The following is a 20,169-nucleotide window of genomic DNA, read 5'->3' as shown; positions in this document are numbered from 1 at the left end:
ATTGAGTACACCCTTTTGCAAGGCACTGGGTCAAAGGGCTATTCTATCTATACAAAATGCTTCCAATAATGAGGAAAACATTCTTCTTAAAGCTACTCCTTCATGTCCAGAACGTGGATGTGGCTCATTAGGACATACCCTAGAAGGTTGCCAAGACCCTCAAAATTTAACCAAAGGACCTGGGCTAGATTAAGGGGAAAACTCTATCCAGCCATGAAAAAAAACAGTGAACTCTCCCATCCCCCCAGAACAGTCAGTGAACCTCCCTGTTAGCAGGAATACTATGTGCACCAGATTTCACGTGTAAATCAAACATCACTTCTCTGCTTTGCACAGGAATTAGGTCAACTGAAAGTTCACACATGGCTAGTCTCATCTTAAATCAGATGCTCCAGTTGTCATTCCTATGTCTTTGGTTAATACAAATGCCACAATAAATTTTAAAATCTTTCAGAAGGTCACTGGTGGTTTCTTATTTTTCTTTTGAAGATGGGACACTCCTCTGTTGTACTTTTTAAGACTTTTTCAACAGAATGATGAGGCTGGGATTCCTTCTCAGCCTCCCCTTTCCTGTTTTATGCCTTAAAGCAGGGATGCCTATGCGCCTGCCCATCCCTCAAAACTTTCTGCTTTAGAGTCAACTCTAGACTTTCTGCTCTACAATGACTTGTGGCCCCAGGGGGTCAAGGTTCACCTTTTACAACCTCACAAAGCAGGTGAGGAAGGTGCTTCTCTGGAGAACCCTGCCTCACATTGGAGTTGAGGTTCCAGTGCTTGAGCGTCAGGCATTTATAAGGAATTCAGGAAGAGAAAATAATCAGCAGGGTGGAAGGAAAGGGTAAGTGCTAGGAGGGAAGGCTTCCCAGCCTGGCTGTAGAACCACATGGTCCAATTTTAACGTATCATTCCCAGGAGTGGGGAGAATTTAGGATTACAAGGAGTAAGAAGAAAGGTTTTGATCCAGAGAACGTATGTTGAAACTATTAATAGAAAAAATAAATGCCCTGGTATCAGGGGAAACATTCCCACCAAAAGACCTCAGCTCTCAAATATAATTTTCATTCTCTTAACTTTCTTGTTCTTGACTCTTTTTCCCTTGTCCTCTACAGATGGAAACTGAACTGGAGCGTTTCCATAAGCAGAACACGCAACTGGAGCTGAACATCACGGAATTGTGGCAGAAATTAAGAGCCACTGATCAGGAGATGCGCAGAGAGCGACAGAAGGTGTGAGGGTTTTCTTGGATTCGGGATCTGGCGCCTGTCTGCAGCGGGCAGCTGGCTTCTAAGAGACAGAGCCAGCCATTGCAAAGATACAATTTTAACTACATTCCTCACTTGCTCACAGCCCTCCCTGATTTCGGGCCCACGTACATGTACGTGACTGAAGCCATTTGGGACTATGATAATACCTGGCTTTGGGTAAGGCAATCATGGTGTGGGAAGCCAGTTTCCCAGGGGCATTTGGCTTGTTGGCCTAGGAAAAGACATGCTCAGAGAGCGTGTTTGTAGTCACTGGTTTAAGGCTTTAATTACCATAAAATTGCTGAGGCTAGGAGAGCCTGAAAGATAATCTCTTCCAGTCTCTTTATGTTTCAAATAAGGAAAGTAAGGTCAGAGAAATATGGAGGTTAGGAAACTTCACCAAGCACCCATGGCTAGCTGTACACACAGAGCCAGCACTGGAAACGCAGTCTTCTCAGCCTAGGCCCTCACTCGGCAGCGCCCTCGTCCGCACCCTTGACCCCTAGCACAGCCCACTCCATAATGTGTTGGAGTAGGTTGGGTTTTTCCATCCCCCTGCGTTAGGCATCGGCTCTGTCCTAGGTAACACTGGAAGCTGCAGAGCTGCAAACATGAGTGGATGGAGATCCTGACCTTCTCCCTCTGAAGAGGCTGGTAATGGCGCCCAATCATGCACAATAATGGTAGTGCAAGGTGGAAAATGACACAATATGTAGAAAGGGCTACGGGAGCAAAGGAAAGAGACTCTCTCCAGGCCAGGGCGTCGGGGAGGCGGGTAAGAGCTGTGTGTAGAGGCGGAGCCAGCCTGAGTGTGCAGAGGAACCAATCCGCAGGCTGTGTGTTTTGTTCCCTGCCCGCTCACTGCCCTGCTCCTGGGTGTCGGGAAGAATAAGCACTGGGTGAGCTAATAAGGGGGACGTGGAAGCCCTGGCCAGGGATCTGCGAGAGAAATGGTGCCATCTGTCTTGGCTCTAAAGGAATATGGGTGGCCACATGAGCTCCCTTTCGTCCTTTAAGGCCTGTGGTCCTGAAAGGAATCCAGAGCCAGTAAAGGAGCCCGTCTGTGTGTCTTAAGGATGAAGAGCACTGTAGGCTGCTCAGGCCGGGTGCCCAGCCCAGGGCAGGTGCGTGAGAGTTTTGGTGTCTCCACCTCTCAGCTATGTGCCCAACTAGGTCCCTATGCCCTGTGTGGCCCCTGGCAGTCAGCTGTAAGTCCCACATGATGTGTCTCTTGTCCCTTCCTGTGCTGTTAGCCTCTGCCTGCGGCCCCTGCCCCTCCACCTGGGAGCACCCTACAGTGCCAGAAGGAAATGTCTCTGATTGCAGGAGCGGGACTTGGAAGCGCTGGTCAGACGGTTTAAGACAGACCTTCACAACTGCGTGGCCTACATCCAGGAACCGCGGCTGCTGAAGGAGAAGGTCCGCGGTCTCTTTGTGAAGTACGTGCAGCGGGCAGACATGGTGAGCTCAGCCTCCCCTCCTGCCCTGCCCTGCCCTCCCGGGCCCCCCGCCCTGGCTGAGCATCCCCTCGGCCCATCAGGTGGAGATCACAGGGCTGAACACAGACCTGCAGCAGGAGTATGCCCGGCAGCGGGAGCACCTGGAGAGGAACCTGGCCACGCTCAAGAAGAAGGTGGTCAAGGAGGGCGAGCTGCACCGCACCGACTACGTCCGCATCATGCAGGTACCTGCGCACGGCCCTCCGCTCCCTTGGCGGCCGAGCCATCGGAGAGGAGAGGGCTTGTTGAGGGTCCCTCTGAGACATCTGGGACCCAGGAGCTTGCCCTAGGACTTTCTTTTAGCTTTTGGTTCCTCTCCTCTGGCCCCCCACAACTCGTGCTGGCTGTGACCGTGGCCTAGAGCCCACCAATGAGGCTTCTAGGCACCTCCATGCCCCCCCTAATGCCCCCCTCACTTCACCGGGCACCCTGTTCCTTTTGTCCACCCCGTCTTTATCCAAAGCATGCCTGCGTCCTGCCTCACTCCACTCATGGCCTCTGGTCCCTCCATACTTATATCCACGTCACTGTAGCTCTCTGAGTCATTCTCCCCCTTCCTCTCTCTGTTTCCAACTCTCATTTCACCTTACTTTGTTTGCCCCTTTTATCCTGCTATTCATGGCATGCAGCCCTGCTGGAACATACCATTCCCCGCCTGCCCCATCTGACTTTTCTGGTGCCTCGGGTCCCTACCCTTATCTCTTGGGTCCCAGCCACGCCACCTGGAGTTGGCCTGACTGATTTAATGAGCTCCTCACACCCACCTCCCAGGATCCTTCCTTGGCTGTCACTGGCAAGAGCCTGACCCCATTCCTGCCGCCTCCACTCACACACATTAGCAGGACTGCCAGGCGGGATTCTTCTGCCAGATTTCTATTTGGGTGTCAGTATCGTCTGAGGCAATTAATGTGAATTAATATCAAAAGAGAACATCAGAATCACATTTATAAAGCACATACCTTTTTATGTTCACATTTCTATAATGCCATAATTAAAATACTGGAATGGAGACAGGTTGCAGTCGGATTGAAACAAACCAGGTCCCAGCTTGGCCAGTTTGCACGCAGCTGGGAAGAGCACACTGTGATTCAGGCCAGAGCCAGGCACAGCTGGTCTCATGCCATCTTACCACCAGCCCCCACTGAAAAGCAGCCCAGTTCATCTAAGCATTGCCCTACTCCGGGCCACGAAAGCAGTTGGAGGCCCAGAGACAGGAGTGGATCAACTGGTGGAGCCCTTAGGCACCAGCGGCCACACACAGAGCCTTTGCTAAGGGCCTCGAGTGCCCAGAGCTTGGAGAGCCCCAGGCTCTGGAGGACAGCGAATGGGGCAGTAGGAGCAGGGTGACAACAGAAGCAGTTGTCAGTGGTGACAACACTGAGCGCCTCTCTGTGCCCTGGCACCAGAACACAGGCCTGAGGGGTCCTCCAGGGACTGGGTCCCTCTCTCCATGCCAAGTGGATGCCCAAAGCAAATGTCCGTCCTAGGAGAAGGAAGAGAAGAAAAGAAGTGATGACCACAGCTAGCCAGAGGGTGCAAGCATCAGCATGAGACTCCTGGGGGTGGGTATCTTGTCCTCTTTTGCTCCCCCATATGCTAGAGGGTGCTGGGCCAGGGTGGGGCTGGGGAGCAGAGGAGACCTAGACAGGGGCCATCAACAAAGCAAATCCCTGGAAGAGTGTTTTCTCCAGGAGCGTTGTAAGCCCGTGTGCTGTGAAGTCCCATGGCTCCAAAGAAGTGACTGGCAACTGCAGGGAGCAGGAAGGGGGCCCAGCAGGGCAAGTGTCTGGGTCCCCACCCCTCAACCAGAGAGAGACTCCTTGCTGATTACACTGGGCTCTGTGTAAGATTTTGTTTGCAAAAAGTTTGGAAGGTTTTTAAAAAGGAAAAACTCTCAACACCACTGTTCTGGGTGCTTCCCAGCCAGCGTGATGGGAAGAGAGTGGGCCTGTCATGGTAGAGACCCCGGTTTCCTGCTTCAGCCACTCTTCTGCCAGGAGACCATGGGTAGACTCCTGAACTCCTGTAGGCGTCGCCCTCCTTATCTGTAGAATGGGAAGAAAACACCAACCTGGAGCGGGGGGGGGTTACTGTGAGATCGCATGAGATGACCAATGCAAAGCACAAGGCACTGGCCTGGTACAGTACAGGTGCTCAGAAAAATTCGGTGTCTCTCCCCTTCTTCCAAGCAAAGGACCTATTCAAGATCCAAGGTAGAGGAAGCCAGGCATGGTGGCACATGCCTGTAGTCCCAGCTACTCAGGAGGCTGAGGCAGGAGGATCGCTTGAGCCCAGGAATTCAAACCTGCAGTGAGCTGTGATCAGCCACTGCACTCCAGCCTGGGTGACAGAGTGAGGCCCTGTCTGTGGGGGAAAAGAAACATCTGATATGGGAATCCATTGGGAGGGCTCAGAGCCAGAGTCACAGAATGGCTGGGGTGCCTGTGGCCTGGGGGAGGGAAGGGGACAGCACAGCTGATCCCAGAGCCCAGCTGGTGGCCAGGGCTCCTAATGCCGTGGTTGGTCAGGAGCTGGCTGGAGCCACAATCTGCAGGCACCAGGTCCCTGGTACTTCAATCCAGAAGGGCTGAGGAAGGCCAGGGCAGACATGGCGTCAGAAAATAAGGTCACCGTCTCATCTGTATATTCAGATAGGAGCTCAGGGCCTCCCCGCCCATTCCTCAGCACACTTGCAGATATGAAAATAACAGTTGCTATGAAATACAAACATCTAGGACACACATTTTATTCATTCAGCACACATTTTTTGACACAGCAAGCTCTGTGTCAGCCACGGAGGATTCCAGGATAAATAGGATAGTGTTCCTGCCCTCAAGGAGTTCATCACAGGAAACTTGGACCAAATACAAGTACTTACTGCTCAATTCAGTGTGTGCAGTGCTGTGGGCTCATCACAGAAGTGGGGTTCAGTTATGCCTTGGAGACCCAGAAGGTTCCTGAGGGGAAAGGCATTTGAGCTGGGCCTTGAAGGGTGAGCAGAAGGTGATCATGGAACAACCTTCCAGGCAGAGAGAAAGCAGACAAGAGCGAGGCCTGTCTGGTATCTGGAGTCCTGTGGGGTCCACAGACCTGAGCTGATTGCAGGGCACGGGGCGGGGAGCAGAGCCCACTGGGGTGGGAGGGAGCTGAGGGTCAGGTTGAAAAGCGCCTTCCGTGCCCTGCCAAGAAGCACAGAGTTTATCCTGTACACAGGTGCCCCCGTAGGTTTCTTAGTAGATAGGGGTATTTCTTTGTTTCAAAAAGATTAACTCAGTTGGCAAGGCGCAGGACTGGTGGGGAAGGAGGCAGGTGGCGGGCAAACCGTTAGGAGATGACTGTTGACTGTCGGGTTAAGGGTGGATGAGAAGGGCTTGGAAGGGGACAGAGGTGACGTACAAAGGCATTTCAGAGTAGAAACGGTGCACAGAAATGTCAGGTTAGACATGGGCAGAAGGTTGAAAGAAGAGCGGAGAAGGATTCCAGGATGGCTTATTTGTGCAGTTAGGCAGATGGCGAGCCCACTAACTGTGGGTTCCAGAAAGACGCCACTGATGCAAGGATTCCAAGTTTACGGACTAAATGTGTTGCCTGCTTTTTCCACACTGAGACACCGCCGTATTTTTAAAGGCATCAACTCAGGCCGTGCCAGTAGGGGGTGCTGTGGGCATTCCCTTCCCTCTCTGCCTGCTGTAGCTGTGAAAGATCTGCTGGGGACATCGGTCAGCTCCAAAGGCCACAGGCAGTTCTGGACAGCTCACCATAGGCGCTTTGTGTAGAAAGCTTTTTATGTAAACAGACCTCAGTATCCACCGCCAGTCTCACATTCTCCAAGACGTGGCACTTGATAGACCCCAGGTCAGAGTTTCCCTGTAGCGGAGTAGCTGGGTTGGGGTCTGGAGGATTGAAGGGGCTTTTGGAGGCCATCCTGACCAGGGCGGGGTCAGGGACAGGAGGCTTCACAAGGCCATTGGGTTTGCATTGGATTCACATTTTTAATTTATAAAGCACATACAGTTGATCTCAGTGTGACCTCTGGGCCCCTCGGAACACAGCCACTCGGAAAACATTTTTGGGGAGGCCGGACTTGAACTTACTGGGAGTGTCCTTGGCCATCACATCATAGCACATGTGGGGCTGTGAGATATTAGAATGGAGGGGACATAAATGGGAGGTGAGAAAATAGAGTCTGGGCAGCAGTGGACAGAGAGGAACGGGGCGCTCTGCAGGCAGACACAACCCGATCCCAACACCAGCTCCGCCATGTGTGCACTGCCTGGCTTTCCTCGTAAGGCCATTGGAGGGATGAAGGAGTTATGTGTGCAAACTGCTTAATACGTTGCGGGGATCCGGTCAGCCCTGCAGTTATGATTACTCTTGTTATTATCATCATTAAGCTTTTAGGGTCTTAAGTTCTGCTGCTCCCTCTTGGCTCCAGGCCTAGAACACTCTTCTCTATCCCCTGGGAGCCTTCTTCACACTGGCTCGGGCCCCTGCTTCAGACTGTCTCGGCATCTCTCCACATTGGAGCCAAGCAGGACCTCCCATGTCTGGCACAATGACCAGTGTATAGTAAGCTTTCGGGACCTGGTTCTCAGGTGATTTTTTTTTTTTAATGAATGAACAGAACAAGGGAATCAGGCTGCCTTGAGCCATGGGCCGCCATCACACTCTAATAAGGATTGAGTCGTGCCCTGGAGGTTTAGTCCCATTGTGAAGGTGTCAAAGGCTGGCAGTGGGGTTGGAACGGGCATTCACTCCACGAGGTGCCAGGAACCAGGAATCCCAATCCCAGGGACAGTGGCAGGGAGGCTAGAGGAATGGGAAGACGCTGGGGCAGGGCTCCATCTGGGGCCATTGCAGATGCAGCACAGACACAAAATCCATAGGACTTAGCAGCAAAATGGTTGGAGATGACCAAGCAGAGGAAGTAACTTAAGATGTGAACTAAGAGGATTTGCATATGGTGCTAGGGTTAGGGTTAGGGTTAGGGCTCACTAAAAATCTGAAGGTATAGACCTATGCTTAGATGAAGAGTCTCTGCAGGGAAGGGATCTGCTGGGGTGTTTCCAGCTCAGCCCCTGCTCCCTCCTGGGCTCTGCAGGCACGTCCCCAAAGCAGAAAACTGCTCGCTCAGTGAGGACAGGGCTTAAGGCCATCCTGTTCTCTGGGATCCGACTCCATATTCACCACTCCTGAGATAACATCCCAAGTAGAAGCACAGTTTGTTCCTGGCACAAGTCCGTTTTGTATAGATTTGGCCTGCATTTGCTTTTCTGGTACTCAGACCCTCCAGGGCTTAGCTACTCAAAGTGTGGTCTGGCCAGTGGACCAGCAGCAGCATCTCTCAGGAGCTGGTTAGATTTACAGACTCCCAGGACCCATTCCAGACCTACTGAGTCAGAGCTCAGTCTAACAAGATGCTCGGCCATATACAAGGCTCTGCTGTAGACAAGCTGATTACTGAGGTGGGCTTTAAAAGCAAAGTGGCCAGTCTTTCTGGGCCCATCCATGGTGACAGGGACTCTTCCATGGTGCCACTTTAGGGCACTTGTGCTGAGTGTGAAATGGAAGGCAGAGATTTGAGGTTGGGGAAAAGAAGAGAAGATACTGCTTGGTCCCAGAGTGCAGAACCCACCCCACCTGGCCTCCAGCAAACTTCACCTTCACTCCTCTCTCCTCCCCTCTTCTCCCTTCATAGAACTGCTGCAGGGCCCCCAGCTGTGGCACGCTTCTGTGCCTGTGCTCCTGCTCTCCTGTTGTCTGGGACGTCCTTTGCTTTCTCCTTGGTAACTCCTTCAAGCCTCAGCCCAGGAATTGGTTCCTAGGAATGCACTCCAGTCATTCAGGCAGGGCTAAGTGCCTGCCCTCTGTGCCCTACTCCTTCGTCACAGCAAGGACCACCGAGCTAAGCTGTGTCCATATCCCCCACTAAACTGTGAACTCCTTAGGAGCAGGGGCTAGAACTTACTCCGTGCATACCCCAGGATCAGCACAGAGCATGCATGATATCAGGTGCCTACATAGTAGATATTTATTGGATGGATGGGTGGATGGATGGGTAAATATTTGTCCAATACAAATAATAAGAGAAGTGAAATTCCAGTGGATGTAGCAAATCTTAATTCTCTGTTTACTTTTCTGTGTTACTCACTAAACAGCATGCTGCTGAGGGCAGACCATGTCTGCATTCCAAGAACTTATCAGATACCTATAATGTGGGTTCAATGAATGAATAACATATGGCACAGTATTTAAGAGCTCTGGAACCAGACTGTTGGGGTTGGAATCCTGACTCTGCCACTTACTAGCTATGTAATCTGGGCAAGTTACATAAGTTCTTTGTGCCTCAGTTTCCTCCTCTGTAAAATTGATTGTAATAGAATCTAGCCATAGGGTTATTTTGACACTTAATATAAAAGGTGCTCAGAAGAGCATTGTTGTTGCTGTTGATGCTGGAAACAGCATGGATAGATGGGAATGGTGCTGAATCTACCTGAAGGTAAGTTAGCTGGTACCGCGAGAGGCTAAGCAATGAGCTAGGATAAAGGCTCAGGCCCCAACACAGAATCCGTAGAGTTAACCTGGGACCAGACCCAACCCTGCCCATTCCCCATACCCTCAGCCCCAGGAGGTCATGCCCTGTGCCCACTGATCATTCATCCATACATACTTCCTCTCTCTTCCTTCTTTTCTGCAGGAAAATGTCTCTCTGATCAAGGAAATTAATGAGCTCCGCAGGGAGCTGAAGTTCACTCGCTCCCAAGTCTATGACCTTGAAGCAGCTCTGAAACTGTCCAAGAAAATCCGACCACAAGAAGTTACAGACTCAGGTAATGTCACCAGTGGCCAGAGGAGATAGGAATTGGGATCGAGGGACCAATGGCAGCCATGAGCAGGTCTCCGTTTGGCTTCCTCCTGTATCAGGTCACATGCACCCATGGCCTTCTAGGAGCCTTTCCCTGCCACACACCTGCTCTCTAAAGGATCGGTGAGGACCCTCCTACATTCAAACACACACGGGTCCCCTGTCTGAAATCCTTGGGGTTAGCTATGGTTCGAAATTGAGAATCTTTCAGATTTTAGAAAGAGCATACTATATATAACATAACTTCCCCAGAGGGGTCTGGGGCAGTGCTCTGAAATCAAACACTTTAGTATTTCTGTAGTGACATATGAATATTCACACTAAGCTTCCTGAATTTCAAAAAGCGTTCCATTTTTAGATCTTTTTGAATTTTAGAATTGTGGATAAGGGATTGTGAACCTGTACAATTTAAATGAAGACAAAAAGAAAGATGAGAAACTATTTAAAGGGAGAGGGGAAAGAATTACATAAATATTAAATGAGGTAGTTACTGCAATTAACTATCCTAAAGTTTTTCTGAATTTCTGACAGCCAAGGCGAAAAAGGAAACAAAGAAATATGATAGTTTATATAGTTTTCATTGTATGGCAAAGGAAGCTTTTTTTTTTTTTTCTGGAGAAACAAACCTTTTCCTGGCACTAAATTCTCTGAGAAACTTATCACTTGGATCCTTAGGAATGGAATGTTGAATAACAATGGACACTCATGTAACTATAGGTTTTGAGGCAATAAACATTTTTCGAGTATCTACTTCTCATCTGAAGAGTCAATAAAAACCGAGAGTATAAGGCACTTCTGTGGAAAATTAAGCCAACATAGTTCCAGTATTTTGTTTTCTGGTGGTTTACATTCAGGATTAGAGATTAGAGACCTTGATAAATGGAAACATCCCACAGCTATGGATTGGGTCTTTCAAATGTCAGTTGTCTCGTATACTATGGTTATGTAAGATATTAGCACTGGGGGAGGTGGCTGGGGGTACACAGGAACTCTGTACTATTTTTGCAACTTCTTATTAGTCTTACACTCCATAACTATGTATATTTAATCACAAAATTAAACATATATAATTATATATGTATATGTTTATAATTTTGTTGTCTCACGTGCCCTTTGGTTAGAGTTGAAGTTGAGACAAGAGTAGTACCTGAGTGGCAATATTTAGGTCTACAGAACTGCCATGAGAGCACAGCATGTGTTATAAAGACTGAGAGACTTTGGCTCACGCCTGTAATCCTAGCACTTTGGGAAGCCGAGGTGGGTGGATCGTTTGAGCTCAGGAGTTCGAGACCAGCCTGAGCAAGAGCGAGACCCCGTCTCTACTAAAAATAGAAAGAAATTATATGGACAGCTAAAAATATATATACAGAAAAAATTAGCCGGGCATGGTGGCGCATGCCTGTAGTCCCAGCTACTCGGGAGGCTGAGGCAGTAGGATCGCTTGAGCCCAGGAGTTTGAGGTTGCTGTGAGCTAGGCTGACACCATGGCACTCACTCTAGCCCGGGCAACAAAGTGAGACTCTGTCTCAAAAAAAAAAAAAAAAAAAAAAGACTGAGAGACTTGACTTCTTAGAGGTTGAAACCAACTTCTATTGGAAATAAAGTGCAAATGTGCTTGTGAACAATTGCAGGACTTCTTTTTTAAAATGTTTCAAATATGCCCAACCGTCCTAACAAATACTCAGTTGGGACCTCCTTGGGATGCTATATGATACAGCCAGGTTCTTCATATTACATTATGGAAATTTCCAGATATGCAAAAATTGAGGGAAAAGTCTAGTGAATTCCCATGAAACCATTCCCCAACTTCAACAGGTATCAGCTCCTGTCAGTCACTCTTGTTTCATCAGTAACCACCCCCCACCCACTTATTTCCTCCCACACCCACCATGGATTATTTTGAAGCAAACCATCATATCATTATTTTACTCAAGGAAAATTTCATTTTACTCAAGAAAGATTTCATTTGAAACAATTGAAGACAGGTATAACCAACTGTTTGCCTTGATCTTAAAAAACCAAAATCTGATCTCTGATTTTGCACGAGTCAACCAAGACAAGTAAGCTCAAAATACACAGGTTGTTTAAGGAATTGACCAGTTCTGTTGATTCTTAAGAATTCTTTGTCTGAACAAGAGAAGTTGTCATCCTCAAACCACTATTTTAGTTTTAGCACCATTTATATTAAGTCTCCATATACATGACAATTAACAGATCTAATAGGATACACTTGCTTGTTTTTCAGTTATTAAAACTATATCATTAGAACTTCTGATTGAATATGGATAGCTGAAAACCCACTAAAATGGCATAAATAAACCATAAAAACAAAGATAACAAGAAAGAAAATGAGACACAAAATTTTGAAAGCTGGAAAAATGGATGGATTAATAACTGACTTCATAGATCAGAGAAACCGGAATCCTAAGTCAGAAGGCAGAGTGGGGAACCTAGAAGAAACCTAACATACTCCACAAAACCCTCAAAAGGCTTGGGAATTATGAGGAGCAGATATCTCTGGAAGCAGAGATAAAGGTGGGGCTGAAATCAGGAGAGAAAATCTATTTAAGAAGCTGTTAAACTGGGCACAGTGGCTCATACCTGTAATCCTAGCACTTTGGGAGGCTGAGGCAGGAGGATTGCTTGAGCCCAGGAATTCAAGACCAGCCTGGGCAAAATAGGGAGACCTTCTTTCTCTCTACAAAAAAATAAAAAAATTCATGGGTGTGGTGATGCACACCTATAGTCCCAGCTACTCGGGAGGCTTAGGCAGGGGGATCACGTGAGCCTGGAGTGTGAGGTTGCTGTGAGCTGTGATGACGCCACTGCACTCTACACTCTAGCCCAAGCAACAGAGAGAGACTGTCTCAAAAAAGAAGAAGAAGCAGAAGCTGCTGTTAGAGCCAATAATGGCTAAAAATAGACCCACATAATGAAATTTCAGAATACCAGAGTACAAAGATAAAAATCCTCCGAACTTCCAAAGGGGATAGGGGAAGTTTTCATACAGAGGATCAATAATCCCAATTATAAGATACAAAATCAACACATAAAAAACAGTTGCCTTTTTTGTACACTAACAATGTACAATCCAAAAAGGAAATTAAGAAAGCAATTGAATTTACAATTGCATCAAAAATAAAAATAAAATACTTAGGAATAAACTTAACCAAGGAGGCAAAACACTGAAAACTACAAAACATTCCTGAAAGAAATTAAACGCTGATAAATGGAAAGACATTCTGTGTTCATGGATTGGAAGACTTAGTATTGGTAAGATGTCAGTACTACCCAAAGCAATCTACAGATTCAGTGCAATCCCTATCAAAATCTCAATGACATTTTTGCAGAAACAGAAAAATCCATCGTAAAATTCATATGGAATCTTAAGGTAGTCTGAATAGCCATAATAATCTTGATAAAGAAGAACAAAGTTGGAGGCCGCGCATGGTGGCTCACGCCTGTAATCCTAGCATTCTGTGAGGCTGAGGCAGGAGGATCATTTGAGGTCAGGAGTTCGAGACCAGCCTGAGCAAGGGCGAGACCTGGTCTCTACTAAAAATAGAAAAAATTAGCTGGACGTGGTGGTGCGCACCTGTAGTCCCAGCTAGTTGGGAGGCTGAGGCAGGAGGATTGCTTGAGCCCAGGTGTTTGAGGTTGCTGTGAGCTAGGCTGACGCCATGGCACTCACTCTAGCCCGGGCAACAGAGTGAGACTCTGTCTCAAAAAAAGAAGAAGAAGAAGAAAGTTGGAGATCTCACACTTTCCAATTTCAAAGCTTACTACAAAGCTACAGTAATCAAAATAGTGTGATACAGACTATTATAGTGTAAAGACCGACATACAAACCAATGGGATAGAATAGAGAGCCCAGAAATAAACCTTGCATGTGCAGTCAAATGATTGTCAGCAAGGGTGCCAAAACCATTTAATGGGGAAAGGAAAGTTTTTTCAACAAGTCATGTTGGGAAAACTGGATATCTGCATCCAAAAGAATTGAGGTGGACCCTTACCTTATGCTATATAGAAAAATTAACTCAAAATGGACTAAAGGTCTAAATATAAGAGCTAAAACTATAAAACTCTTGGAAGAAAGCATAGAGGAAAAGCTTTCTAACATTGGATTTTGCAATTATTTCTTTGGTGGATGACACCAAAAGCACAGGCAACAAAAAAAAATAAATTGGACTACATCAAAATTCAAAACTTTCATGCATCAAAGAACACTATCAACAGAGTGAAAAGGCAGCCCACAGAATGGGAGAGAAATATTTGCAAATCATATACATGATAAAGGATTGATATCCAGAATATAAAAGGACTCCTACAACTCAACACCAACAACAAAAAAATTAAAATGGGCAAAGGACTTGAATAGACATTTCTCCAAAGAAAATATCCAGATGGCCAATAAGCACATAAAAAGATGTTCGATATCACTAAGCAGTGGGAAAATGTAAATCAAAACCATAATGAGGTACTACTTCTCACCTATTTGGATGGCCATTATAAAAAACAAAAACAAAAAACAGAAAATAGCAAGTGTAGACCAGGATGTAGAGAAATTAGAACTCTTGTGCACTGCTGGTGGGGATGTAAAATGGTACAGCCACTGTAGAAAACAGTACAGCAGCACTTCCTCATAAAATTAAAAATAGAATCACTATATGATCCAGCAGTTTCGCTTTTGGGTATATTCACAAAAGAATTGAAAGCAGGGACTCAAAAATAGTTGTGTACCCCCAGACTCATAGCAGCACTGTTCATAATTGCCAAAAGTCAAAGAAGCCCAAATGTCCTTTGATGGATGAAGGGATAAACAAAATGTGGTATATATATATATATATGTGATGGAATAGTGTTTAGCCTTAAAAAGGAAGGAAATTCTGACACAGTACAACGTGGATGAACTTTGAATACTTTATGCTAAGTGAAATAAGCCAGTCACAAAAGGTCAAATATTATATGATTCTGCTAAAATGAGGTTCCCGGAATAAATTCATAGAGGCAGAAAGTAGAGTGGTGGTTGCCAGGGGCTGGGGAGTGAGGAATGGGGATTAGTGTGTAATGGGCACAGAGTTTTAGTTGGGTACGACAAAAGGCTCTGGAAACGGATGGTGGTAATGGTTGTACAACATGTGAATGTACTTAAGACCACAGAACTATACACTTAAAAAGGTAAATTTTATGTTATATGGATTTTACCACAATTTTTTTAAATTTTAAATTTAAAAAATTATGACATCATCTATGCATAACCATGGGAAAAAATGGTTTCTTCATTTAGCCTTTTGGCATTAAAGGATCTAAAACTCTCAAACAACAACAACAAATCTCCATTGCACTGGACTTCTCAGTAATAGTGGGAAGCTAGAAGACAATGGACCGATGTCTTTAATCTTCCAAAGGAAAATGAAATTGTAAACCCAGCCAAACAAGCAATCAGGGAGAGGTTAGAATTAAGACATTTTCAGATACACAAGTGTCTTGGTGGATTTCCCTCCCATGCACACTTCTCAGGAAGCTACTAAAGGATGATGTTCACCAAATAAAGGCAGTAAAGCAAGAAAGGCATAGAATTCAAAAAACAGGACACTTAAATAAGAGAGAGGAAAAAAAAAAACCTAAAATGATGACGAAGGCAGATTGCCAGCTATAGCTGTGCCGCAGGACTGGAGACCAGTCAGCCAGACTGAGCAGGTCAGAAGGCACTTGGAGAAGATGAAATTGATAGAATAGCTAAATATCTAATGAGAGGACATTTACATAACTACCAAAGAGTTGAGATGGAATTAGCAAAATGTACATATAAATTAGGCAAATAAAAAAAAATGATTAACTCCAGGGAAAGCAAGCTATTTTGCAGAAAAGGAAAATGAATCATTGTATACTACATGGCTCAGCTGTGACCAGCAGTTACATAAATGATAACACTGTAAGTTCTGACTATTCATCCACTCAAAATTGGGAGGATGGAAGGACGAGAAGCATGCATGGGGCAGGGGAGGGTGCTGAAGAAAAGCTACATCCTCATCGTTCATAGTGGGAAGTCAGTGGCTAATGCCTAAAAATGATAAATCAAAGAAGCTATATAAGCACATCAATCAAAGCAGAGTGTGGAAGTAAATTCCAAAAAAATTAGCTAAAGTAACTGAAATTGTTGCCTCTGAGGATTGAGAAATGAAGTGGAATGTGGAACAAGAGATTACTGTTATTTGTAATAAGGCTTATAGAGTTATTTGGCTCCAAACTATAGTCATATATAACTTTGATAACTAATAATTATTAAATTAAGCGAATATTAGGGAAAGCATGCTTTCCTTCCAGTTTTATATTGCAGGCATATCTTTAAAAAAAGAGTTAAAGCAATAGAGAATGAATTAGGAAACTAAAAGTTAAGTAGAGGGGAAAACCTGCCCTGCAGCCCTGTGGTGGCTGATCTCCCTCCCTCGGGTGAGCCGAAGAGCGTGCCGGTGCAGTGCCTCCCACCGCCCAGCCTCTGAGGACAATGGACTTCAGCCAGTGACTGGGCAGCCTGGAGGGCCTTACAGCTGCCTCTGCATCCAGATCCTTATAATATCTGAAAAAGCACTGGGGCAAAGAGATGATGGTGGCAGGGCAGAGAGAGAGGAAGAATTCCAAGTGCTGAAACACTGTTGGGCTCACTCCACTGGGTACCTCTAGGACTGTGGCTTCATGCAGACACAGGGTGGGTCCCCCGGGCAGCCAGATGGTGAACTGGGTAAGTAGCTGTGTGTAAAGGCAGATGGGAGAGAACACAGGGATAAGTTCAGAGACTATGCTAGTAACCAGGAAAGAGAGGAGGTAGCTCAGAGAGCAGGTGAGTGGGTTTGCAGGCCTGTCTGTGCTGTGCCTCCCCAGGGCAGCTGCTCCCCAAGGGGCCCAGGGCCAGGGCCAACTTGACTGAGGGGATGGTTACTAGGGCTACCAGCAGCAGAGAAAGGATGGAGGGTCAAGACCAGGAAGAGAAGTACTAATAATGATTAAGAGCCTAGGGCTGGGTGCGGTAGCTCATGCCTTTAATCCTAAGCACTTTGGGAGGCCAAGGCAGGAGGATCACTTGAGGTCAGGAGTTTGAGACCAGCCTGAGCAAGACTGAGACCCCATCTCTACCAAAAATATAAAAAATTAGCCAGGTGTTTTGGTACACACCTATAGTCCCAGCTACTCGGGAGGCTGAGGGAGGAGGATCCTTTGAGCCCAAGAGTTTGAGGTTGCTGTGAGCTGTGATGACACCACTGTACTCTATCCTGAGCAACAGAGCAAAGCCCTGTCTCAAAAAAAAAAAAAAAAAGATCAAGAGCCTAGAAACTGCAGAAAAGGAGAAAAGAAGAGTCAAGAGTCAAGGAGCAAAAAGCAGAAAGAGAAGGGTCCAGGCTTCTCCTGGGAAGGTGGACAGGACGGACTGAGTGCTCTTTGAATGCTGAGCCGTTAGACCAGTTAGAGGCCCAAGGCAGGACTGATCACTTGCTCTTTGAAACTCTCTTCCTTGGCCTCCACCGCCTGCTCTTTTCCAGTTTTTCCTCCAGACATATAAGGGTGGCAGTGGGCAGGAGAAAGTCTCCCCTTGCACTGAGAGACATTGGACAGTGTCAGAAAGCTGCAGATGGCTTCTTGGTGAAGGAGGTGGCAGTGCCATCTGTGAAGGGTCAGGGCGAGGAGGTGGAGCGGAGGCCCAAGTTTGGAAATGCTGTTGTGGCGAACGGGAAGGTTTGCCAACTGTGGATATAAAGCCCATTGGGGTTGGAGCCCAGGAATCTCAGTTTTTGCAGCAGCGCACGGCGGCCTGAGGTGGCAGTGGAGACACTGAAGGGGTGGTGTGGGCATCTCAGGTCTGGGCTGCGCAGGGCACACGGGACAGGAGGACCAGGCAGCCGGAACACTGGGGGCCATCAGGAAGATAGAGGGGCCGGGCGCAGTGGCTCACACCTGTAATCCTAGCACTCTGGGAGGCCGAGGCAGGCGGATTGTTTGAACTCAGGAGTTCGAGACCAGCCTGAGCAAGAATGAGATCCCGTCTCTACTAAAAATAGAAAGAAATTAGCCACAACAACCAAACTATATAGAAAATATTAGCCGGGCATGGTGACACATGCCTGTAGTCCCAGCTACTCGGGAGGCTGAGGCAGGAGGATCGCTTGAGCCCAGGAGTTTGAGGTTGCTGTGAGCTAGGCTGATGCCACGGCACTCACTCTAGCCCAGGCAACAAAGCGAGATTCTGTCTCAAAAAAAAAAAAAGTAAGATAGAGAAAGAAGCTCACTGTGAATCCCACTGGCCAGAAAAGGGAGTGACCCTAAGAGGAACCCATCTGGTAGGTAAGAAATGGAGCTGTCCAGGAAGAAGAGGTGTCAATTCAGTGAAAGCTCTTGTGTGTTGAGCACAAGGCAGTTAGAGGTTGTGGCCAGAGAATGGAGTACAGTGCTAGAGTGAAAGATCTAGAAGATGGGGATCTGGGTGGTGATGAGGGAGGGAAGCCACAGGAGCGGATGCTGACCGGGCGTGGAGGCCAAGACCGTTACTGCTGGGAGCTCAGCGTGCAAGGCCAGGGGACACGGTGACCCCTGGACGCTGGTGGACACTGATGTTGCCCAGGATGACAGCAGCACCTGAGACAGGGAGGATGATTCAGCCAAGGAACATCATTAGTGAGTTCACACCAGCAGGGGTGTCCATCTGCAGGAGCAGGGGTTTTACAAGAGGAGGACTAGTGGTTTGGAAGCCAACACAGGTCAACAGGAGAGTGCCACCCTCCCGAGGCGTGTGGAGCGAGAGAAAGGGCCATGGGCAGGGAGGGCCTCAGGGCAGGTGGATTCTCGGGCTCAGGGGGCGGGCTAGGTCGTGTTCACCGTTCACCTCACCACTCGGAAGCATGTCTCTTCATTTGTCTGTCTCTGCTAGACAATGAAGTGGTTTATCTCTGTGTTTAGCATCTGGGATTGTCTGCCCCACGGTAGGTGCCCAATAAATGTTTGAGGAGGCAGGGAGGGAGGGGGGGAAACAGGCGGCGGTCCAGTGAACAGGCCCTCATTGGTCCTGCTCTGTCCCTTACAGCGCCCAGCAGGGACAAGCTCAGCATCACCCCCACCATGAGACTGAACGAGCAGGAAGAAACGGGGAGAATCATCGAAATGCAACGCCTGGAAATCCAGCGCCTGAGAGACCAGATTCAGGAGCAGGAGCAGGTCCCCGGCTTCCACACCCTTGCTGGAACCCGGCTTCCCTCCCTCAGCTCAGAGGTGGACTTCGAGGTGCAGAGCAAGTGACCCCTCTGCTGAGCCATGTGCTGCCACAGCCAGAAGCAGCACCGCGTGCCTGCAGCTGGAGTCCCTGGAGTCCCTGCAGCAGTGACCACACCCACCTCTCGCCCTGGGGAGTCTGGGACACAGTCGGAATAAAGGTGTTTTCCCACACCTTGTCCAGCTTCTGCTTCTCTGGGGGCCGGGGCGGGGAGGGGACATGGGGAGCCTAAGAACTGGGGGCCCCAGCTCGTCCAAAGCCACTGCTGCTTGTCCCTGTGTGGGCACAGGGAAGCCTGGCACTGAGATCACACTGGACTTGGGGCTGGCCTCCTGCCACCCCCTCTCCTCCCTGGGCCTCAAGGATGGGGCTGCTGCTGCTTCTCCCCGGGCTTTCTCCTCTGCCAGCTCCATCAGGACCGGATGAAGCCTGCCATGTGTCCTCCTTTGTGAAATGCAGGGAGGCTTTCTGGGGGTTTTGATATCTGTGTAAAGAGGAGGAAAAGATGGCAGTAAAGTAGTGGACATGGAAATGTTACAAGAATTCCCCCAAAGTCTTATGGTATCTGCTGGCCCTGTTCTTGGGCTGATAAGCAGAGCTCTGCCCTCTTTCCTCTCACCTCCACCACTCCACACTTGCTGTCTTTGCTCCGCGGGGCCCTGCCCCACTCCTCCGTTTCTGGGCACTTCTCCTAGCCGTTCCTCTCAGGTGCATCCTGAGACACACAGAGGCGCCGGGAAAGATAGTTCTTTATGCACTGGAACAAAAGAACATAACCCAGCGTCCCCGTCTTCTCCTGCCTGCAGAGGCCAGGCACTCCTCTAATACCCAAATAACAAATGTTTAAGCCCACAGTCCCTGCTGGTCCCCATTGGTCACCTTTGGCTGGCTGTCTTAAACCTGGCATCTTCCTGTCTTCCCCTAATCTGCTTTCCTGAAACTCTAGGGCGCTGCTCTTGGGCTAAGTTTCAAGTGATCGCTGGGACTTGGCTGTCGTGTTTGGCAAGGCTCTCCCGAAGGCTGTGGCTAGCAGAAGGAAGGTACACCCAGAGGCCACGGAGCCAAGTGTTCCACAGGGTCTATAGGGGACTGTCTCCTGCACAATTATGTCCGCCACCCCAGCCTGCACGGGTCACAGCAGCCAGCTTGTCCCCTCCATACCTGTGTGCTCTCCACGTGTCTTCCCCCACTGGGAGACCAGGTCCAGAGATCAGGGAAAAGCCCAGACACCCCAGAGAGCCTCAGCCACAAAGATGACAGCCCATCACACTACAGACTAGGTATGCAGGCTGCCCTGGACTT

At 48.1% G+C, this 20,169-nt stretch overlaps 1 protein-coding gene across 6 annotated transcripts in view; it reads left to right on the top strand.

Moving 5' to 3' along the window:
• The window catches only part of CFAP57 (cilia and flagella associated protein 57), a 69,004-nt gene extending 49,964 nt beyond the window's left edge, over positions 1–19,040 (top strand). For 3 of the 6 annotated variants that reach the window (XM_045545670.1, XM_045545671.1, XM_045545673.1), the window contains 5 exons: positions 1,110–1,226; positions 2,571–2,705; positions 2,785–2,928; positions 9,441–9,573; positions 18,682–19,040. In XM_045545670.1, the coding sequence (XP_045401626.1) occupies positions 1,110–1,226; positions 2,571–2,705; positions 2,785–2,928; positions 9,441–9,573; positions 18,682–18,893 (741 nt within the window). In that variant the 3' untranslated portion in view covers positions 18,894–19,040. Of the gene's footprint in view, positions 1–1,109; positions 1,227–1,347; positions 2,369–2,570; positions 2,706–2,784; positions 2,929–9,440; positions 9,574–18,681 lie in introns of those variants that run through there. The other 3 variants (XR_006733878.1, XM_045545675.1, XM_045545674.1) reach the window with 3 other exon arrangements.
• The last annotated feature ends 1,129 nt before the right edge of the window (positions 19,041–20,169 follow it).

The sequence above is a fragment of the Lemur catta genome, chromosome 3 (assembly GCF_020740605.2).
Source record: "Lemur catta isolate mLemCat1 chromosome 3, mLemCat1.pri, whole genome shotgun sequence".
Classification (NCBI taxonomy): domain Eukaryota; kingdom Metazoa; phylum Chordata; class Mammalia; order Primates; family Lemuridae; genus Lemur; species Lemur catta.
Note: the sequence above shows the minus strand (reverse complement) of the source record. Positions and strands in the feature narration are given on the sequence as shown.